General features: G+C 36.1%; 2 protein-coding genes across 3 annotated transcripts; one reads left to right on the top strand and one right to left on the bottom strand.

Annotated features, from left to right (window-relative positions):
• Positions 1–8,906: 8,906 nt before the first annotated feature.
• LOC147559877 (uncharacterized protein At5g01610-like) lies at positions 8,907–11,527 on the bottom strand. Of its 2 annotated transcripts, XM_086661821.1 has the most exons (3): positions 10,727–11,527; positions 9,367–9,441; positions 8,907–9,256 (listed from the first exon to the last, which is right to left on the bottom strand). In XM_086661821.1, exons 1-2 carry the CDS (start codon positions 11,246–11,248, stop codon positions 9,379–9,381), a joined length of 585 nt encoding a protein of 194 aa, XP_086517947.1. In that variant the 5' UTR covers positions 11,249–11,527; the 3' UTR covers positions 8,907–9,256; positions 9,367–9,378. The 2 variants fall into 2 exon arrangements, with proteins under 2 accessions (XP_086517947.1, XP_086517946.1); XM_086661820.1 differs by having other exon boundaries at positions 8,907–9,441.
• A 1,856-nt stretch (positions 11,528–13,383) lies between these two features.
• On the top strand, positions 13,384–23,485 carry LOC147559878 (importin beta-like SAD2). Its single transcript, XM_086661822.1, has 22 exons — positions 13,384–13,597; positions 13,926–14,058; positions 14,159–14,246; positions 14,376–14,525; positions 14,791–14,953; positions 15,057–15,241; positions 15,321–15,494; positions 16,063–16,208; positions 16,320–16,443; positions 16,527–16,707; positions 17,600–17,759; positions 17,864–17,905; positions 17,987–18,105; positions 19,291–19,492; positions 19,640–19,771; positions 20,782–20,885; positions 21,054–21,233; positions 21,497–21,636; positions 21,728–21,867; positions 21,989–22,149; positions 22,429–22,555; positions 22,782–23,485. Exons 1-22 carry the CDS (start codon positions 13,508–13,510, stop codon positions 22,961–22,963), a joined length of 3,123 nt encoding a protein of 1,040 aa, XP_086517948.1. The 5' UTR covers positions 13,384–13,507; the 3' UTR covers positions 22,964–23,485.
• Positions 23,486–24,191: the final 706 nt, after the last annotated feature.

Genomic DNA, 24,191 nt, shown 5'->3' on the forward strand with positions numbered 1-24,191 from the left:
ATACTAGACTCGAGTTCTTATTTTTCATTGTTATGGTAAGGCTGTATTTCGGATTTGTGTATTTTAATGTTCGACTGATCCTCGACTTCTACCTCCTAATACCTACTCCTACAAACTAGCTTTTGGATATCTCTCTCATGAGCAGATCTAGAAGTTGATTTGTTAGAAAACAGTTCTGGTTAATCATTGATTCGTCTAGTGAAGTGCAGCAAGCTTATAGACGTTTGAGGTCTTGTTCCAGCGGTAGTGCATCCACTCTGAATCCCATAGTCAATCATTTTTTGTTTCATGATATTAGAGAGTATAAACAATAGCCTTTAGGATGGTTTCTATGACTTGTAAGGTGTACGAGTGTCTTCAAGACGCAGTTATGAACATATTCCATCCTCGTGTATATCAAAGCCAATTCATGTATGAATTTCTGTTGTAGTTATGCTCCTGTTCTTTTAGCTAATAGTTGTAGCAATTGGGGTTTGAGGTATAACTATTCAGCTGTCTTGATGAATTACAAAATGGGTATTGTTGGACGACCTCAGTAGTTAGTAGTATGAACCTCTTTCTTTTCAAATTGGAATTAGAGGAGTCTTGGGTTGGCACCAACATGAAGACTGAAATAGAAACCGGTTACAAAAACCCTTTCCTATAATTTTCAATCCATTTTGCCACAGGATATTGTTGAGATAGATGGAGAGAAAAAAAAGGGTTTAGCCTTTATGAGTGGTGAATGTTGGGGAAAAAGGGACCAGAATTGTAGGTAATCCAATTTTATTATGTTGTTTAAGAGATGGATGATATGGAGATCTTTATGCATGATAAATGTTTGATAAAATATCCCAATGAGAGTAGGGGTCAAATTGTAGTTAAGGTTTTTAGGCTCATTAGGGTATTGTTGAAATTGGGAGGATGATAGGGTTTTCTAAATAGGATTAGTTTAATTAGTTTAATTTTTTGGCGTATTTTTGTTGTGATTTGTTTAGTGTTTTGCCACGTCGTATATCTGATTTTTGACATATGTCTCTGTAAATGCGACATACTAATTTTATTTTCTTTCTTGTTTGTGATGTTCTACACTCTTTTAACGGTGAGTTCGGTGGAGAGAAAACCGAGGTAGTTGAGAAAGAGGAAGGTACCAACTTCTAGCATTCCCGAGGTAGGTGGTCTACGATCTCATTAATGGTATGCATTTTTCACTTTACGTCACTGTAGTTATTTATTAATTCATAGACATTGCATTACGAGTAACAACATATGCGAAAGACAGTGATGGGTTGTACCCATTTTGGGATGGTAATGATTTATATGAAGAATGATGTATCAACAATCTCAAAGACGCAGACTTCAAGAGGAACAACTAGAGCCTATTAATTAATACAAAAAGAATACTCATTAATGATACATAAATCTTGGAGAAAAAGATATGAATGCCGGACGAAATGATTATTGCTATCCGGAAATTGGACCGAAAATCCAATTTTAAGTTTTTTTTAACTTAAAAAGATAAGTTATATTTTTTTGGCTAAAAATTCAAAATTTGTATTTTTGCAAACCTCTTTGCAAGGTGTTGCAAGGTTGTTGCAAGGTGCTGCAAGGTTGTCGCAAATTAAAAAGTACATAGAGATGAAGACTAAAAAAAACTGACTGATCTTTTTTCACAAAAAAATAATAATTTATGGGGAGTTTTAACTATATTTTCCTGTTGCTATCGGGTTAATAATCATTCAATGATTTACATAGATAACGAAGTAAAAATAAGTTATGTTTTACGTCCCATTTCTAATTAATATGATGTTTTGGCTCCGTCTGGCATACTGTTTTGCCTCCAATATACGTCAGGCGGTCTAGGCTTCTAATTTGGTGCTCTATTTTTTTTATCAGCTTTTCCCCTTTTTTTACTTATTAATAAAAATCTATATATCTATTTTTCTTGTTTCCTTCTTATTTTTTTTATCTCTCTTTATTTCTTTTTCTTTTCCATTTACCTCCCAGCATACGTAGATGACAGAGGGGTAAGCCTTTCTACACTTTGTCGACTGCTTTGTCTCTTTTGCTATCTCTCCTTTCACTGTTCTGTCGAACCGAAGGGTTTCCTTTGCCGAACCTGTTCGCATAAAAATGTTAATATATAATGTTATAGGCAATCATAATAAGTCGTAGTTGAAACTTAAAAGAAATGAGAAAACAAATAAAAAAGCATAAAATCAAAAGAAAACTAGGTATCACTTTACTATCTAGAAGGAAAAGTATGTCCTACGTCGTATACATTGTACAAGTTATCACCTAAAAAGAAATCCTTAAAAGAATACATTTTTGTAGCACTTTAGAGATTAATAAGTTTTTGTGGGAGCAGATAGTGAAAAAGACAATGTACATAATGGGTTATAAGATCTTATAATCTTTAGCTTGATTTGATTCATGATCCTCAAATGCCGTAGAGAAAATATTATACCACTCTCATTCATCGCTAAAATTAATTATCCATGTAACAGCAAAAGCATTTGTTGTTTAGTCCTTGATCTTGTATTTGTAGACAAATATAGTGTTATTAGAAATAAAATAGTTTATTTCGTCACTAGATCTTGGTTTAGTATTGAACGACAGTCCGAAAATAATGGAATTTTGTAAGTAGGTTTATCCAATGCATGATTTGATAAATGAAACCCTTGTTAAGTGAATTAACTTGGAATTATTCGTTATCAGCTCCTTGACCCAGGAATACATGGAGAATAATAACTTATGAAGGCTAACATGTAAGATTGACTGACATCGCTGTTTCATGGGCTATTTAAATAGAAATATTTTAAGTCAACTACATGGGTCCATGATTGGGAAATAAGCACTGGATAACCCATTATGAGAGTTCTTCAAAGAGTTCGAACGTTATAAACTCTCATTGACTAGATTGAAGTTATTCCTAAAACATGAGGGTTTCACTCATCTTATGTCGGGAATGTTACATTTTGTTTTCGTCAGACGTCGCCACGTAAAGGAGGATATTAAGGCAGATACTGGGTAGGGCATGATAGACATGAAGCTGAGTGAGAGTACAAGGATGAATCATGTCCTCCTACTAAATTAAGTTGGTTTCTCTGAGCCACTTGAGGAGTAGCAATTGAAAATGCATGGTCATACTCCAATGAACTTAGGAGTTAATCATTTGTTCTACAATTGTGTTTGGTATCAAGCAAAGTCTGAAATGGATGATGTTTCAGACGGGATACTAAGGGGGGGGGGGTATTGGATTGAGACTTTCGCGGACATTTGAGAGTCCGCGAAAGTCCGAGGCATTCAAATCCAGACATTTGAGAGTCCACGAAAGTCTTAGGCATTCAAATCCAGACATTTGAGAGTCTATGAAAGTCCGAGGCATTCGATTGTCTTCCAAAATGTCCCAGACTTTGGTGGACTTCATAGTTTGATGGATTTTGTGAAGGATTTGGGACAAATTTGGAAGCCAAAATGTCTTTCAAAAAACAAGAGACATTTGAAGTCCATCATGTGATCAAACAACAATAATAATATTAAAATAATAAATGTCTACCAAATGTCTACAAATATTCACAGATGTTTACGAAAGTCGAAAAATATATATTTGAACTGTTAGTATAAATATATTATTTCATGTGATTAAACAATAATAATAATCTTAAAATAATAAATGTCTACCAAATGTCCACAAATATTCATAGATGTCAACGAAAGTCGAAAAAAATATATATTTGAAATGTTAGTATATATTTTTTGTGATTAAACAATAATATTAAATATATTATTTCATGTGATTAAACAATAATAATAAATGTCTACCAAATGTCCACAAATGTCCACAAATATTCACAGATGTCTACGAAAGTCGAAAATATATATTTGAAATGTTTAGTATAAATATATTATTTCATGTGATTAAACATTAATAATAATATTAAAATAATAAATGTCTACCAAATGTCCACCAATGTCCACAAATATTCACAGATGTCTACGAAAGTCGAAAAAAATATATATTGGAAATGTTAGTATAAATATATTATTTCATGTGATTAAACAATAATAATAAATGTCTACCAAATGTCCACAAATGTCCACAAATATTCACAGATGTCTACGAAAGTCGAAAAAAATATATATATTTGAAATGTTAGTATAAATATATTATTTCATGTGATTAAACAATAATAATAATATTAAAATAATAAATGTCTATCCCCAAGACATTTTGTCTATGGATCAAATGTCTTGAAATGTCTATAAAGACATTTTGTCTACAAACTCAATGTCTTGAAATGTCTTCATAGACATGTTGTCTATAAAAAGTCATCCGAAATGTTTTGAAATGTCTACGGAACATTTTGTCTATGAAAGTCTGTGAAAGTCCCAATCCACTACCTCCCCCTAAGCGACAAGGAGATCTAGCATTGTACTTGTTTCATGATAAGTGGGAGACTGTAAGAGATACCCTTTGATCAAAATGGCAATGCGATCAATTAGTCGGGCATAACAAATTTTGAAGATCATCAAGTGTGGAAAATCATCACGTGCGGTCATTTTAGGGATCGTAATTTTTAGTTAGAAATCAACTACGACTTGCAGCTCATTTTAGGGATCGTAATTTTTAGTTAGAAATCATACAACATGTTAAACAAAATATTGTGGACTCAATATGAAGATCTGACTAGAGGGTATTGGATAAAAGGCGCAGATTAGATCCGACCGAATTGTATCCATAAGGGCCCCACTAGGAGCCAGGCCACGGTAGTAAACTGGGTGGGCCAAACGTCCAGGCAAAGGGTGGTCAGGCTCATGGCCCAGGCCATGCCCAAGGCTAACCACAATGGGGAATCCTACTCAGATTTGGGGTTTATGGCAATTTCTGCTTTTTGGTTCTTTCTAGAAGCTAATTCGATTAGGATTTTGACTTTAAAAGTCTTTATAAAAAGAAAAAATTATTACATAAACAAGTGTGAAATATTTTCATAAGTTTTTTGTCTCTCTGGCTACATAGCAATAGTAGAAAAGAGAATTCCCAAACTATCTATCTAGTCTGAAGAAGAAAGAGTTCATCATCTTCACCACTAAAGAAGGATCAAGAAGGGTATTGATTCGGGGTTTAGCTGACCTAAAGAGCAGAAGATTAAGTCGTTTGCTCGATAGAGGAGTTGCACAAGTGGAGTTCTAGATCTTCAGGAAAAGCAATCAAACTAGTTTGAGGGAAAAAGCGAATTTAGGTAATTCTCTAAACTATAGTTCATTATTAGTTCTTGATTGAGATCCAGATAACCTAATGTTAGATATATAACATCTGAGATTCCGGTTAGAATATCTGAGATCTGGACTACCTTATGTTAGTGTAGGGAAAATAGTTGACATAGAGCCTCCTTATATATGTGCAAGATGGTAACAAAACAATTGTGTTTGGAGGAAAAATTTTATGCCTTGAAGACGGAAGAAGAGGATGACCTCGAGGACCACCTAAATGCCTTCATGGGTGCATTTCCGATTTGTCAAAATTGGTGTCCAATATAAAGATGAGGATAACGTTCTTTATATATTGAATCGTTGCCTGGCCTGTTCAAATCTTTCCGCGCCACTCTTATATATGGAGCCACTCTTGTGTATGGAAGGGAAACCATTTGTGGGTGGGAGATGTGAATTAAGGTATCATATCTTATGTTAAGATGGACAGAAATGAATATGATAGTAAAAAAGGAAGGACTTGTAACATCCAGGTCAAATGACAGAGGTCTTATGCTAGAGAGGAGTTCCAGACAATACAAAAAAGGTTCTAGGCTGAAGGTCTCAAAGTAAGAAAGACTTTGAATGTCACTACTGCAGAGAGAGGTCATTTCATAAGAGATAGCTGAAAAAAAGTACTCCAGGAAAGAAAACCGAGAAGAATGTATCAACTTGGCCGCATGAGTGAAAGGGCAATGTATGTAATAAACAAGCAACATGAGTTGAAAGGTGTTAAGACATGTAAATTGAATTTATGCTGATACTGTGATTTGCGAAAGCAGAGTAGATTTTGATGTTCCAGGTAAGGAAATTCAAATCAAGAGTTTGCTTGATTTTATATTCACGCGGATATACGGGATCACGAGTTTGCTTGATTTTATATTCTCACGGATGTACGGGGGTCGTTGCTAACAAGGTCAAATGGTGGAGTCTACTAATATGTTACATGAGGAAAATTTGGGCGATTTCTTGAAGAAGAAACAAATGTCTTCACTAAGTTCAAGGAATGCAAAGCAGACGTAGGTAATCAAAGCGGAAGAAAGTTCAAATGTTTGACGAGATGGAGGTGAAGATAAGAATGATGAATTCCTTAAGTTCTGCAAACAAGAAGAAATTATATCAATAATAAAGAGAACTCCTCAACAAAATAATGCCACAATGAGGATGAGTAAAACTCTTGTTTAGAAAGAAAAATCCATGAGGTTGCCTCTAGGGTTGCCTCTCAATCATTTTCTGCTGAAGCAGTTAACCTGGCTTGTGATTTCGTTAATAGTTCACCATCAAAATCATTGGACTTGAAATGCGCAGAAGAGGTATGGACTAGAAAAGGTGTGGACTACTCAAACTTAAAAGGGTTTTCTAAGGGTTTTGGTTAGAAAACTTATGCCCTTATTCCTAGTGATGAAAAGAATAAGTTGAGTGTGAAGCCACTCGAATGCATTTTTTGTCGTATTGAAAAGGGACTGAAAGATTACAAGTTATGGGATCCTTTGAATAAAAGAAAAGGTTTTAAGCATGAGTGTAGTGTTTGATGAAACGCCCGTGAAAGGAGGGATTTATGTGGAAGACAGAAAAAGAAGATTGATGTCGAAATACAAACCTTAAACATCTAATAACAACTTCTTCATCAAAAGAAAAAGATGTTATTGGAGGATGGAACTTAAACAATTGGTGTAAGAAGATTTCTAAATTCCTTTCGTAATCCCTGTCTTCATTCTTCTCCCAAGATATGTTTAGCTTCCTTTTCTGGTAGGGGTTGACTTAGTTCTCCCCTTGTTCGACAATACCTGTATTGAGACCTTTTGAGTAGACGCATCAATCGACTAACCAAGTCGGTAAAGACCAGGCCTCAGCTAGACGCGTCCGAATCTAGATGAGTCTAGCTGAGTAACTCGGGAAACCCCTGACTCAAGGGTTTGGCTAAGGATCAACTCGGGCTACTTCTAAATCCGAGCTGATTTTCGAGTTGCTTAACCGAGTTTGAAACATTAATTAAAATAACGGAAAACTTTTTTAGCCAATTATTCTGGCAGAGCCTGAGGCCATGCTTGGCGCGCAGTAATAGACCACGGTTACCAGGAGTTACATTCTGGAATGATATTTGTTAACCCAAAATGCATCAAGAATCACATTCCTGGAGAATAGGGGGTTTGTGATTACTTTTCCTTTGGAATTGTTTATGAAATAATCTAAAGACAAAACCAATGTCTACTCATCCATTCCTGACCAAATCAAACAATTTTGAGGGATGGAATGTAGAATTTTTTTTTTTTGCCTGGAGAACTACTTGCATTGTTGCAAGCGGAATGAGCGGAATGTGTTTCGAAAGAAGCAATTATGTGATTGAGCTGTCTATTGCAAATAACGAGGGCATCTTTAAATACTCAAACTTTCACATCGGAAACTGCTTAATGAGTTTCAAATTCCTAGTGATCACATTCTTTTCTTGAGCCAAAACGTGGTTAAATTTCTCCGCATCAGAAAAATACATATCATCCACATTATATATAGCATTCCTACCTTTTTTTTTTTACCTCTGTTATGTTGGGCTTAAACAGGTGAATGAAGAATGTTAGACTAAAATTACTATGGCTTGGTTAGACAGTTCTAACTGTATACCAAAATACAGATTTAATACACATATGAACCCCCATGATTTTTCTTATAATTATGTTTTTAGGTTTCTTTCAGTGGTACTAGTGGACTTGACAACCAGAATTAGGATTATCAACATCATTTGTTTTTCCCATTCAATTATCGTAAGTAATAGTAAATATTTATGTAAACTAGGATTCTTTACCGGCGACCTCGTCAGAGAAGAGAGAGGTGAGGTGGAGAGATGTTTTTTATTTTATTTTTTATTTTGAAAATATATTTAATGGAAGGGTAGTATGACATTTACCTTAAAAAAAGGACAATAGTTGAATTTATGAAAAATAGAAGGCCAAGAAGGAAGCTGGTCAAAAAGTAGGGGCCAAACAGGAAATAACTCAAAAAAATATGGTATCTTTTGTGAACTAAAACCAATTCACATACACAAAATATATTGTGGATGAATTTAATATATGAAGAGTCATTGGCATGACCAAATTGTTCTTCATGAAATGTACTGTTTGAGGTCGATTTAGTATGGAGCCGTTCTCCTAAAAAGTCCCAGATGTGACTCTGAAATTTGACTTATGTGGTCAAAGAAGACACTTCTTGGAAACCATGAATAAGAAAGTATCATCTTGAAAAATAAAGTGGCAATGTTGGAAACCTTATCAGATTTCTTTCAAGCGGGAAAAAAATACGAAAAGCGATCGAATATAACAAAGGTTAAACACTAACGCATTGGTCAATACAAGCGATCCCCAAAAACCTCTCTTTACTACGGAGTTGGTGACAAAATGTTTCTGTAGGGAAGATGCCGGGACACAGTAGGTCATCAAGGAACAAAAATCCATTATATGTAAAGACATCTCTCATGGGGCTGACCGGTACTCCAATAGAGCTGACAGTGTTGGTTTACTTGCCCTTAATATGCAGTTCTACTGGGAGTGTATGAATGAAATGAACGAAACATAATGACGTAAATAAATTCATGCATTTCAAACTCCGGAAGTTTAATCCCAAAAACGGAAATAAACCCGGAGATTTATCTAAGGAATAGCCAAGTGAAGAAATAGCAAACACAATTGACAAAAAATATTATTTTGTTCTATAAGGGTATGTTCTTATCTCAATTAAGACAGGAAGGATGATACCAAAAGACAGACAAACAAACAGATTCCGGCATTTACAGAGACTCAGATCCACCACCCATATCTATATCAATATAATGTAATATGATCACACCAAGAAAAATAGCCTTCTGACTCAAAGATTATCCGCTTCTACCTTAATCGCAACCTCATCTTATAATTATAAAGCAGCTCCCGATTATCCTCTCCCCACTTCTCACAGTCGAATTTATAACAGTCTCTGCCAATTAGAACGAGCAGGCACAACTAGACTGTACTGAACACTCTAAGCAAGCAAGCAAGCACTATCGAACAATAAGACCGTCTAAATCAGACTTCCTGAGATAGTCGTTTAATGGGAAATGAAAAACCCACAATTTATTGATTTGAATCTTGAAGTTTTTTTTTCTTTTACCTTTTTTTTGGTCTACTGAAAAGCCCTTTGAGCTTTTTGTTCATCTCTTTCATGCCTCAGTTTCCTTGGTAGATTCTGCAGTCAATAGCAAATTATCTTTGTTAGAAAAGACTACTCCATTTTCAAACAATTTTAGAATCAAACTCTAAACAACTGATTATGAGAATAACAGATGAGTAAAATGCTACGGATTCAGGCTCGGGATCAGTTTGGGGTCGGCCAAGAGCCAAACTCCAACCAAGGCCGAGCAACCCGAGATACTCGATGAATCCCTAACTTCAGGGATTGGCCATAGATCGTATCGGGTAAACTCGGCTGAATTCGACCAAGCTCGATCACTTGTGTAAATGGTATCAATTTTTACAAATTGGCAGTCAATTCTCATATGAAACCAATCTGCCTATCTGTGTAATCTAACATTTACAGCATCGAGCTAAATTCATTGACGCTGAACTCTATAGAATTGAAGAAAAGATTACAACCAAAATATCAGTTGGAAGATTTAAAAAGAAACAATTTGTAAGAAAATCGACTAAGATGAGCAATATGTTCTCAAACCTAGTGAACTCGATCTGGTTATACGTGAATGTTGTGAACACATTCACATATAAAAGAAGCATGTAATCACAAAGGTAGAAGTCTCATTCCAAAGTATGGGTATACCAGATTACAGTCAATTTGGTAATGGGGTGAGAACAGTCCTACATGAGAAAAGGGTAATCAAGTAACCAAAAATATAATGTTTAGATACTCTCAACTCATCTCCAAATGGTTTCGAGTTGGATGACCACAAACTTAACAATACAAGTTAGGCCCACACTTAGGTTTAAAAAGTCACTCATGTTCCACATCACCCGAAAACCCCAAAAAGGTGTTAGGCTCAAAAGAGAACTCAACAATAGAGGGGCTGTGTGAGAACATCCCTGAATGGGGTAAGGGTAACCTAGCAACCAATAATATAATGTTTAGTTCCTCTCCGCTCATTGCCAATTGGTTTTGAGTTTGATGACCACAAACTTAATATGCTATCCGAGTTAGGCTCACATGTGACCGGTTTAAAAGCCACATGTGGTCCACCTCATCCGCAAAAAAAAACACATGTTAGGCTCAAAAGAGAATGTCACACGTGTCGTGTGAGAATAGTCCCATAAAATATAATGCCGGGTCTTCTCCACTCATGGCCAATTGGTTTTGGTTTTGAATTGGACGACCACATACTTAACCGATAGATTCAATCAGTGATAATCACAATACAAATAAAAAATTAGTCTTAATTCGTTCATTTCTAACAAAAAAAGATCAATTGGATAATCAAATTAAAATAAGGAATTGGGGAAAAAAATGGAAGAGATTATCTAACCTTAGTGACTGACTGTGAAATAACATTGTTGGTTTGAGTGAAGAGAAGATCAATAGGATCAACACCACCAGAAGCCAAACATTCAGGAGGCGTTTCAAACAAAGAGAGAGAAAATTGTTTATCAATCACACCAACATCAAAGTAAATAAGACCAGAACTAGGTATATCAACACGAATTTTATTAACAGGAAACCAAAGAAACAATTCTTGAGCAGAAACTCCTGAAATTGATTGGATCTGACCATAACTCAAAGTTCCAGATATATTACGATCATAATGAACTGCGTTTTCAAATTTAGCATTACAAGCTTCATCAAGAATAACTTCAAATCTACCATTTTCATCTAAACTGAATTTTTTAACACTTGTTGGTAGCAAACCAATTGGAAGTCCATGTGATTTCAGAACTTCATAAATTTCTCTTGCTGGATCTGATTTAACAGAAGATGAAGAAGAAACAGAGATGAAGATAGATATAAGAAGAAGAAGAATGAAGAAACAAATTGAAGAAGAAGAACCCATTTTTGTGGAGAGAGAGAAAGTTGCAGCTTTTTTTTTTTTTTTTAGGGTATGGGTTGTTTGAAGTATATACTACTAGGTTTTAAGGTTGGGATTCTTTTTGGTTGTTGTTGTAGGGAGAGGTTTTTAGGGTTAGGGTTTCTGAGGAAATGATTAAGGAAAAAAAATTATGTAGAACAGAAATGATGGGGACAGTGAAGAAACAAAAATTGCCAGCCATAGCACAACCAAGGATTTAGAGAGAGAGAGAAACTTAGGAGGGAATTATTGGTTTGGTGGGTCACCGGTGGAGACGGGTGACCCGGTAAATCATTCACCTAATAAATTATGGATAAGTACTTGAATTTGGCCAACTTGGAGTTTCAGTCCTGAATTAGAATTACCCTAAGGTCGATTTGATCCTGTGAGAACTTGTGGTGTTTTCGAGTACACGGATCGAGGGGTGCGGTTTGGTCATCTTCCGAGCATTGGCCATTAGAGGTGCGTGGAGTGGAGGTGTGGGCCATGATTCACAAATCGTTCTTTTTTGCACAACCATCTGTAAGGGGTTTTATATGACAGTCTAACTTCTAATCGTCGATTACAATATGACGGTTAATGTGTTTGTTCAGCTTATGTTGTATCTTTCATATCGTATCTTACGAATCTAGCGTTATTATGTTACAATAATGATTCTTGAAGTCCTTTGTAAGAAACAAACTCAAAACCAAACGATAAAACGACCTAATATTTGATATTAATTCTCGGTTGTTTGTTTAAACTTCTTTAAATCATAATAAAATTAGCCGTCTTTATCGATTGAAAAGCATCACATGCAAATGATCACTTGGTTGGCAAGTTGAGCGATTAATAGGAGGATAAAAAAAAACTATATCAATTATTTGTATGACGCTCTAGTTTGGTTGCTTAGGTTTTCTCTTTGATTTAAAAATAACACATGACTCAAAACGAGAAGACAATACATGAAGGATTTAATTGATGTAGATGGCCAAGAGTTAAGTCACACAAAAAGTATCGACACAGTGTAGTTGTTTGAATGTTGGTCCCATGATTGCTACATTAGTTACAGAAAGAAATAAGTGTGAGGTAGTTGGTGTGGAAAGTGGAAAAATTGATCAAAACACTATCTGTACATGGAAAAATATACTGTAAGAAAGGGATATGTAAGTTTTGTTTTACTATTTTAAATACCCTCTAAATTAAAGTAGTTATTAAATTTACAAAAATCCTATACATCCCCGCAATCTCTCTGGACACAGTTTAGAGCGACAAGTAGGTGTACAAGAATTCCACATATTTGGTTTCGATCTTTGTATTTGATTTGAGTTATATTTTTGTCACATCGATTATACATTTATTCTAGGTCGCTGAAGACTACTAACCGAAATTGATTTGAAATCCACTTTCAACTTAACCTCAAAAAAGAGTTGTTCTGAAGAGAAATGGACCCCCCCCCCCCCCCCCCCCCTCTCTGTAGACTTTCATGTGTCTTGTAGAAATGATTTGGAGACTTGCAATCTATTATAATAAAACATGTCAGTCGGTTATGGCTTATGGGAGAGATAAGTCTGACAATCCGTATTTCATTGGGTGTTTGATAAAGATTACATCTAACGGTTGATATAAAATCATCTTCATGTAAATAAATTCAAAATAAAGGATATTAGTGAAAATCAGGAAAAAAAAATGTGATGTCGTTAGCTATCTATTACAATAAAACATGTCAGTCAGTTACGGGAGTGATAACTCTCGTCAGTTTTGTATTTGGAGTTTGATAAAGATTATATTTAACGACTAATACACAATTATCTTCATGTAATCAACTCAAAACAGAAGCATATTAGTGTAAATCAGAATAGAATTTGATTGCGTTAGCCAAAAATGATCTGCCGCGTCTGTAGGACGCGCCGAAATGTCGTCCATTTAAAGAACCTGAGGGGGTTAAATTAGAGGTCTAAACGGGTCAAATTTTTTAAAATGGGGTAAAACAAATATGAGTAAATAGTTTTGGGTCTATGTGAAATCAACCCAAATATATACTATGGTGTCAAAAACCCTAGGGGTTTTATAAAGTATTTCCACTTGTATCCCTCTCTCTCCCTACAATAAGAAACCTTCTATCTGCCTATCTGGTTTTTAGGGAGAGAAAAAAACTTGAATCTTTCTCTATTTCTTAGCCTTTCTCATCAATTCTTATTCTTATTTCGGTCAAAATCTTGTTCTTTTTTATTCTGGTTTGCTTGGATTTCTAGTTCTGTTTCAATGGATCTTCCAAGTCTGGCCGTCATCCTTCAAGCAGCCCTTACTCCTGATACTGAACAAAGAATTGCTGCTGAAGAAAGTCTCAAGCAGGTATTTTTTTCAAATACTTGAACTTTTCTTTTTTGAACTGAAATTATCTCGTTTTCTTCATGGGTTTGAAATAATCTGTCTTTGATTGTATCATGTGGTTGATGATCTTGTGAGTATATATATAATCAGTTTGAGGTTTTTCATTTGATTTTATGATTGATTAGAATTGGGTATCTTGTCTGTTAATTTGATTAATTCGAATTTGTTGACTTCATTTAGCATACTTACACATATGGGAAGTGGGTTGTGAAAGTATAGCTTAATGACATTGGTATTATTGGTTGACCTAAGATTAAAGTTCATTTCTTTTTGGTGCTTTGCTTTTCAGTTGCAATACACTCCACAACACTTGGTGAGATTGTTGCAGATTATTGTAGATGGTAATTGTGATATGGGTATTAGGCAATTTGCCAGCATTCACTTTAAGAACGTCGTAGCAAAGAATTGGACACCTGATCCTGGTACGTGTTTTATATTGACCAAACTTACCTTGTGATTTCTCTCGTTTCTTTTGTTTACGCGGATATGAAGTTAACTATCAGTTTTTTTTTTTTAATGTAGACGAACAACAGAAGATATCACCAAGTGACAAGGATTTGGTGAGGGAAAACATTCTTGCTTTTGTTACTCAAGTTCCACCTCTTTTAAGGTACACTATTCGTGGCGATATAAAATATTATTCTTCTACTTTCTCCATGGTATGAGAATTTAAGTGGTTGGCCCTGATGCCGCTTTGCTTTGCTCATATGGGTTCTGATGTTTATCGTCCACCATATAGAGCACAACTTGGTGAATGCCTGAAAACCATAATCCATTCAGATTACCCTGAGCAGTGGCCGAGCCTTCTCCACTGGGTGAAGCATAATTTACAAGGTCAACAAGTATATGGAGCTCTATTTGTACTAAGAATTCTTTCAAGGAAATATGAGTAAGTGTATGGTTTGTTATATCCTTCTATAATCTGATTCTCAAACTTTCTTGTTCACTTTGCTCCAATTGATCGTTTTCTTTATTATCTAAAATTTTTCCTTTTGCCCCCCTTGACATCTTTCGATCCAAAAATATATAAGTGAAGTAACTTTGTCATTTTTATGCAATATCTTTTTTATTTTGCACGGAACTTGTGCAGCATTTGTTAATTTAAGGGCCATATTTTTCTATGCTCTTAACTAATTGTTATCTTCCTTTTGAAGGTTCAAGTCTGATGAAGAGCGAACACCAGTTTATCTCATTGTTGAGGAAACATTTCCTTATCTTCTTAATATATTTAACGGACTTGTCCAACTGGTCAACCCTCCTCTTGAGATTGCAGATCTTATCAAGCTCATCTGCAAAATTTTCTGGTCATCCATATACGTATGTTTTCTCTAAAGTTTATCACAATAGTTGCTCTGGAGCATCACCAAAATTTTCTGTTCAAAGTTACCCTCATTTAGTCAAGTTCGTTTTTGTCTTTCAGTTAGAGATTCCAAAGCAGTTGTTTGATCCAAACGTTTTCAATGCATGGATGGTTTTGTTCTTGACTATACTGGAAAGGCATGTTCCTGTTGAAGGCCAGCCTATTGATCCAGATATGAGAAAAGTTTGGGGATGGTGGAAGGTTAAAAAATGGACAGTCCAAATTTTAAACCGACTGTACACTCGGTGAGTGCGTGGTTTCTCATATTGGCTTTTAAATTGTCTGTATTCTTGGTAGCTTATACTAAAGCTCTATAATTCACAGGTTTGGAGATTTGAAGCTCCAGAAACCAGAAACAAAAGCTTTTGCTCAGATGTTTCAGAAGAACTATGCTGCAAAAATTTTGGAACGTTACTTGAACTTGTTGAATGTCATACGCGTCGGTGGTTATTTACCTGATAGAGTAATCAACCTTATTCTCCAATATTTGAGCAACAGGTTTGTCTTACATGATGGTTCTTGCTTGTCTATTATGTGTCTCTTCTGTTCTCACCCCGTAAAGTTATCAGAAGCACTAAACTAAATGAATTAGGAGTTCAACACTGTGCAAAACATTGATAAGGTATTGAGCCCTGAACAAGCACGCACCTTGATGCTGCCTTCAGGCTATGCTTTGCCTTATAAAAGGAAACCGACCTCAATGCTTAGATCTATTCTTTAAACATTGCTTGTGTTAGCCAATGTTGTAGTGGACTCTGATTCTGTACTTTGACTTCTGGAATAGTTGTCTTGTTCATCTTCGCAACTTTGCAAGAGGGTAGCCTTGTGAAGTATTTCTCATAGAGTTGTGAGGAATGCCCTCAGAATTCAGATCTTGTGACTAAAATTACGAAAGCTGCTTTACACCCTTTCCCCTTGAGTTTGCTTCCTGTAGAAGTCCATGTCTTGTGGATTTTACAGAGATTGAGAACTGCGAAGTGAAGGTCTTAGTATATAGTCTGGGCCGTGTCTTTGGTCTTTAACTTGGTTGAGTTCGTTCAATCATCTTTTCCCTTCTCGTTTGCAGTATTTCGAAGAATAGTATGTATCAGCTGTTGCAGCCCCAACTTGACATTCTCTTATTTGAGATCATTTTCCCTCTCATGTGCTTCAACGACAATGATGAAATCTTATGGAGGGAGGATCCACATGAGTATGTCAGGAAGGGTTATGGTAGGTTTATGATCTATTTTGTGGTTACAAATCTTTTACTTTTGTACATTAATGTACTTCGATATAGTCATATTATACTAAGTTGGTTAATCTTCTCATGCTTTTCTGCAGATATTATTGAGGATTTATATAGTCCTAGGACAGCTGCCATGGATTTCGTAAGCGAGTTGGTTAGAAAACGTGGGAAGGAGAACTTGCAAAAGTTCGTTCAGTTTATTGTGCAGATTTTCAAAAGGTATTGCTAAATCCTAATATGTTGATTTAATTTGTGTTATTCTGCTGGAGATCCGTCTTTTATATTGTAATTTTCTGATCCAGATACGACGAGACACCCTTAGAATACAAGCCATATCGGCAGAAAGATGGTGCTCTTCTTGCCATTGGGGCATTATGTGATAAACTGAAGCAAACTGAACCTTATAAGTCTGAGCTTGAGAATATGCTAGTGCAGCATGTGTTTCCCGAGTTCAGCTGTCCTGCTGGACATCTTAGAGCAAAGGTTCATTTCCTACACTTTTTCATGTTCTTGTTTCAATATTTAATGTCTGCAGTTTCCCTGTTTCCACAGAAAGCTTGTGATGTTTGGGAGATCCTTAGCTAGAGAGAGACACAATTGAATGTTATCCCGTTTATATGAAAAACATGCGTTCTTTCTGTTTTTCTTCTTGTTAATCATCCACTGCTTACCTGTGTTTTGTTGGCTTAGACTTGTTTCTTTCATGTTTAGTTGTTTACAGGTTAATGCCGTATAACATCTATTTATTAGCAGTTTATTTGTTTGCTGATAGAGTGATAGGACACCTAGTGGATGCGATAACTTCCATGGTTGAAGTTTTCCAGTTGATCGCAAGATTTGGTCTATAGTGGCTGCTCTTGCACGTAGGGCGAAAGAGCCTCATCATTTTTGTTCCTTTAATGGCTTACAAGTTACAACTAACATTGTAGTGGTTGAGCTAAGCATTGCAATTGATAGTCTACAACTATTAGTTCCATTTCATGGTGATTTGAGTTGTAAATAGAAAGATAGAAAATACTTGAGAGGAAATGACGAGTAAAAAAAAAAAAACGAAAAGCACGTCAGAAATTAAAAAATTGAAAGAGGCAGGTAACAAGACACAAACCAGGTTGCGAAATGATCTCATGATTGTAGACAGTAGACGTAATAATCTTATCAAACTTCATAGTTTATTGACAAAGTTTGTTCACAAGGAGATCGCTATACTCAAGTCCTCCTTTACTTTTAGGCTAACTCAGTTTCCAATGGGATTGATTTGGCACTGTGGTCAGTTGACCGTCTTAACATTAACACTGCTTGACTTCTCTCGTATTCTTCCTAATAGTTTATTTTTGATTTAATCTCTTCAGCGTCTCTAATTTATATTTTTCTATAGGCTGCGTGGGTTGCTGGCCAGTATGCTCCTATTAACTTTTCGGACCAGAATAATTTCCGAAAAGCATTGCACAGTGTTTTTGCTGGGTTGTGTGATTCTGAGCTTCCAGTCCGTGTTGATTCAGTTTTTGCATTGCGGTCCTTTATTGAAGTTTGTGAAGGTATGTCTCTCCTTGCATTCTGTTTTTGGTTTACTATGCCAAATTTTAGTGATGTCATTTATTCGGCATGTATCAACGAATGTTATGATTTCTCTTGCATGCAGATTTAAGTGAGATCCGTCCAATTCTTCCTCGTTTACTTGATGGTACGCAAATTGTGGCTTTGTTTTGATATCAGTCCACATTTAGGTCTATTATGTTTCTTAGACGCTACTTTTTTTGTTCAGAGTTCTTTAAGCTTATGAACGAGGTTGAGAACGAGGACATCGTCTTTACCCTTGAAACCATTGTCGATAAGTTTGGGGAAGAGATTGCACCTTATGCCTTTGGATTATGCCAGAATCTTGTAAGTCTCTTTTGTTGACATCTATGTTGTCTCGGGCGCGAGGCGAGTCGAGGCGACAGAACCATCGCCTTGCCTAAGCGAGCTTAGGCGAGCTGAGGCGAGCTGAGGCGTTTGTCTCAAACAAATAGTATATATATTTAGTAATACATACATACCTAAGTACCTAACATAAAAATAACAAAATAAACACTCAAATGCCAAAATTAAAGGTATAAAGCTTAACATCCAAGCATTCAAAAACAAACCATATAACTCACAAACTCACACAAACCATATAATTCACAAGTAACTACTAAGTACTAACTAGTAAATAACATTAGTTAAGACTTAAGATTAAGAATAAGTAAAAATAAAATAAAATTAGTTGCTGAAAATTATAAAAAAAACAGCAAAAAAAGAGATTTTAATAGTATTAATAAGTTAGTAACTACTAACTACTAAGTACTAACTAGTAAATAACGTAGGTTAAGACTTAAGATTAAGAATAAGTAAAAAAAAAAAAGATTAGTTGCTGAAAATTATAAAAAAAAACAGCCAAAAAAAGAGATTTTAATAGTATTAATAAGTTAGTAACTACTAACTAACTAGTAAATAACATAGGTTATGACTTAAGATTAAGAATAAGTAAACAAAAAAAAAAAATAGTTGCTGAAAAAAAAAAAACAGCAAAAAAATCGATTTTAAAAGTTTTTGAAAAAGAAACAAGAAGAGGGAGAAGATGAACAGGTTAGAACTTAGAATAACCGACTTACCTGATGATATTGATGAAGATTGATGAAGATTGAAGGAGAAGAAGATGAAGTTTCGGTTTCAAGAGCCGTTCATGGTGGTGGGCGGGAGGTTTAGAGAGAGAAACAGATTAGGGAATCTGTCTTTGATTTGGGCTAAAGCCCTAAAAAAAAAAAAAAAAACTGAGGGCACCACCCTAACGACTTGGGCCGCCTCACGCTTCCCCTGGGGCGCCTAAAGGCGCTCGCCTAAGCGGCTAAAGGCGCCACCAGGGGAAATCTGGGTTTCTCGCCTCAATTTTAAGCGCCTCTTCCATCAACCTGGCGCTTTTGGCGCTTAAGCTCGCCTAGGCGACGCCTTTTACAACATAGGTTGACATTGTATCCATGTATTAAACTTATTTTCTAATAATCTTTGGGGTAACTCCCCCTTTCTGACGAGAATTCCGCTTTTCAGGCTGCTGCCTTCTGGAAGTGTACAGATTCTGCTGACGCTGATGATGACGACGCTGATGAATCCGGTGCACTTGCAGCAGTTGGTTGTTTGCGTGCCATTAGCACTATTCTGGAATCTGTGAGCAGGCTTCCAGATTATTTCACCAAAATTGAGCCCACCCTCTTACCTATATTGCGTAGGATGTTGACTAGCGATGGACAGGGTACACATTTTTGCTCATTAGTTTTTTTGTATTCCCTCTTTCGGTCACATCATGTAGTTGAACCATTGCATCATCACTCTTTAGGTGACAGTTGTCTTTGTTCTTATTCCTCATAATATTGATTGACACTACTACTTCCTTTTGCAGAGGTCTATGAGGAAGTTCTCGAAATAGTTTCATACATGACCTTTTTATCTCCGACAATCTCATTGGACATGTGGAGCCTTTGGCCTTTGATGATGGAAGCATTGAGGGACTGGGCCATCGATTTCTTCCCAAGTAAGTTTCTGTTGTCTTTTCCTTTTTACCACTCCTTTACGTGCAGTGGGCATTTTATTGTGTCAAACGGCAATTGGTTTATGATTGTTCTTTCTGTTACCTATTAGTATTTCAAGAAGAAAGTGTTATGTGCATAATAATGCAGACTCTAAATCTGGATATGTGATAAAAAGTTTTTTTTAGTATTAGTGTGTTACTTGCGAATGTTACACTTACCAGCTATATTCTGTCCATTCTGGATTTTCCACTGTCAGAAACATAATACCTGTTGTTGCTCCAGGTTAAAAGAAAAGATAATATTTTTTACTTAACCGACCCCTCTGAATCTTGGTCACACTAATATGATATAGGAATACCTGATATCAGGATTCAGGATATATAATAGTATACATCAATACATTTTCTCATCATTTTGTTCTGTTGATTTGCCTCTGTTTCCTTGTAATCTTTTATAACATCTTAAACGAGTCTGAGTAGTGGACAAGGTTGTACTTTCAGTTTGACCTTTTTGACTTTCATTTTCCGGACATGCTATAGGCGAGGACCATCTTTTATCATTTACTAGGAAAAAATGGTGCAAGCTATATTACTAAAATTCTCATGACTAGTCCCTCACCCCACTTTACCCTGTTCGACTAACAGTACACGAGTACACGACCTCCCGGTTGGGTAAATGACTTAATCCTTGCTGGGTGTCTTATCTATCTAGAATGTGCCAATGATATCTGAGTACGCCATCAAACTCCTTTTGGCCTTTTCTCTAATTCAACTATTGACTAAACCATCAGTTTTGTATCTGAGTTATTTGTTTTTTCCTTGTCTAGTTGTCTATATTATCCCATCTTTTATAGTCCTGTTACGTGAATAACTGTAGATGTATCACAAGTGAATTTTGTTTTTGAATGCTTCGTGGAAGTTATCTGGGGTTTGCCGTGGTTGGTGAACTTGGTCTAGTATTTAATGTATATAACTGAACTTTCAGTGTGATCATGTATGTTTTCATTGTGTAGATATTCTGGTGCCACTAGACAATTACATATCCAGAAGTACTGCACATTTTCTCACTTGCAAGGATCCAGATTACCAGCAAAGCCTTTGGAATATGCTTTCATATGTGAGCCACTGTTACTAAAATTTTCATATTATTCTCTTACTGTTTGTTTCTGTATTGGTAGCAGAAAAGAGGTACAATAAAATTGGTTGAACTTTATATTTTGTTCTGACTCTCTCCTCTCTTTCGTATGGTAATCTTTGTACAATTTTATATGTTGTTTATATGTAGGTTATGACGGATAAAAATCTGGAGGACGATGACATTGAACCTGCTCCTAAGCTTATTGAAGTGGTTTTCCAAAACTGCAAGGGGCAAGTGGACCACTGGGTTGAGCCATATCTTACTATAACCATTGACAGATTACGACGAACAGAAACATCTTACTTGAAATGCCTCCTGATCCAAGTGGTGAGAAATCTAGTCTTCTACATTGAAAGGATGAATGATTTGTTAGATACCATGTTTCTTTAGCAAATTAGTGTTTCACTCTTCCAATTTCTGCTCTATCCTCCTTTCATTTGTTCAAGGAAGTTCACAAACTCGTAAAACTTTGCTAAAGCTCTTGTTTGTGGTCTTAATCATTATCTGCATCTTATCTGGACCATTGAAGTATTTTTCTCGGGGGAAAGAAGTTTGATAAATAATGCATTTTAAACCTTTCACTCTTGCAGATAGCTGATGCTCTTTATTATAATGCACCTTTGACACTTCGCATACTACAAAAGCTTGGGGTTACCGCAGAAGTGTTTAATCTCTGGTTTCAAATGTTGCAAGAAGTAAAAAAGAGTGGTGTCCGCGCGAACTTCAAAAAGTAAACCTTCTTCTGTAACTTATTATTTTAGCTTGTTGTTCAGATTGTTTAATTGTGGTTTCTAACATTTTCCGAAAAAATGACTGCGCAGGGAACATGAGAAAAAGGTTTGCTGCTTGGGATTGACATCACTCCTTACACTTCCAGGAGACCAATTACCGGATGAAGCGTTTGCACGTGTTTTCTCGGCGACCCTTGATTTACTTGTTGCGTACAAGGATCAAGTAGCAGGTTTGTTAGTGATTTCTTTTCTTATTTGCTTTAACATCTCTTTCACATTGTTATCTGAAACAATTGGATTTATGTGTGATATATTCTGTTCCATGCTTACTTGATTTTTTATACTTGACAGAAGCAGCCAAGGCAGAAGATGGTGTGGATGATAATGACATGGACGAATTCCAATCTGATTCTGAGGATGATGAGGAGGATGAGTCTGATAAGGATATGGGAGGTGAAGTAGAGGACGGAGATGAAGCTGACAGTCTTAGGCTCCAGAAGCTAGCAGAACAGGTTGGACTGGTTTACTATTTGAGAACATCCATTCAGTTACTGTCGGTTGAATTCTTGAACTTGTCCTAGCATAATTTTCGCCGTTGATGGTTCTGAAAATTAGCATTCCAATTTGACCAAAAAAAAATCAGCCTTTCCCTTCGTAGGTGTAGACTAATGTGCACTTTTATTTTTCTTAAAATGGCTATGTAAAGCTTAACATTATCGACGTGGATTTGCATTCGTTCTTTTAAGAAATAATTTTTTGGAGTTTTTTGTTTACGGTTCTGGACGTGACAGGCAAAATGTTTCCGACGAACTGATGACGATGACGACGAATCAGATGAGAATTTCAGTGATGACGAGGAGTTACAATCACCAATAGATGATGTTGACCCGTTCATTTTATTTGTTGATACAGTCAAAGGTATTATTTCATACAGTTCCTTGAGTTCGTATACTTCCATTGGTTCCTGTGGCCATGTCATGAAATTGATCTAGGCTTAAAAAGTCAATAACAATATCTATTTTAAGTCCTTAATGATAACTTGTGGAAATGGTTCGACCATATACCGCTTCTCCTCTTCTTCGATCTGTTTGGATTTCTCTTCTTAACGCTAGCCTAACAAAAACTATCTTCCACCTTTTTCAAGTACTGCAAGCATCGGATCCTGCAAGATTCCAGGCATTTATGCAGACACTCGACTTTCAACATCAGGCGATAGCCAGTGGCATAGCACAGCATGCTGACCAAAGGAGGATCGAAATAGAGAAAGAGAAGATCGAGAAGGCAGCAGCAGCAGCAGCAGCAGCAGCAGCAGTAGCTACCGCGTGATTATAAAGTTTGGGGCGAGCGCTATATTATTTATTGAAGTCTTGTTGTGCTCGCTAATTCTTTTCGATTTGTCTAGTCTTAGTGAAGCGAAATTGGTTCCTCCTGGTCGTGGTGATCAGTGAACTGAGGTGTTCCCGTGTCAAACCTGATCGTGTTAGGGTTCCGAAGACATTATTCTGAAGGGGACGGATGCGTTGGTCTGTCACGAGCACTCGTAAACCACACAGGTTTTTCTCTTATGGCAGAAGAGTCCCATCTCCAACAATTTTTTTTTTCTTTTGTGATTTTATATTCCGGGTATAATGGGGTCTAGAAAAGACCTTGGCAGCAGCAAAAGTTGGTTATGAGAACCCTAGAACTGTCTTTATTTTTGGGTGTAAAGGCAAGGAAAGGGGTTCAGATATAGAGTATACATATTTTTGGTATTAATAATATATTTTGGTTGGAAGATTGTAATTTAAAGAGTTATTTTTTGTTATAGGGGTTGGTATCGAATATGAATCACAATCTTTTTATTCTTTATATATTTGGTACTTCACTTTTTAATTATGAAAATAGCTTTTCGATCAACCAATTTTTGGTTGATCATATTCTCACTTTAAAACAAATAAAGTTATCTCATCGAAAAAAAAAGTCAAGTTTGAGCAGCATTGGGGTGGGACTCAATTCGACTGTGAGGTTGTTAGTTTTAAAGCACATGAGAACTGTATCTAGAATATATATTTGAGATATCCTTCTAGGGTTTACACCTTAGGAAAGGACTCCAACAGTAGTGAATGTTCGATAAAGGACTTTACTTGAGAATGTGGAGGAATTTCTACTGGAGATCTAAAATTCGATTCCTGTTACCAACATGAACCTTAGAGTTGCATATTGAACAAAAACGATCGAAAAGGCAAAAAACACGCCTACTCCAGACATAATCTTGCTTTAAAGTAACAATCTATCAATAGAGATATAGAGCCAACAACTCGATAGTCGTAGAGTGCTGACCTGAAACTGAAAGCATCTGATTTTGTTTAGGTTTGAAATAACCTGACTTCAACCTTTTATTGTACAAGAGAACAGCACCACCACCACCACCACACCCAGGGGGGTGGGATTGGTCCTGACGTTGTCCATTTTTCTAATCGTACGTTCCTGAAGGAAAGCTTCGGGCCCACGCCAGACGACCCCCTTGGGCGTGTTCATCCACTAAAAAGATGAATCGGTTGGGCGGTTTTGACCG

This window comes from Eschscholzia californica, unplaced genomic scaffold (assembly GCF_041429995.1).
Source record: "Eschscholzia californica isolate CP2 unplaced genomic scaffold, dmEscCali1.0.p SCAF_2, whole genome shotgun sequence".
In the NCBI taxonomy this organism is placed as follows: domain Eukaryota; kingdom Viridiplantae; phylum Streptophyta; class Magnoliopsida; order Ranunculales; family Papaveraceae; genus Eschscholzia; species Eschscholzia californica.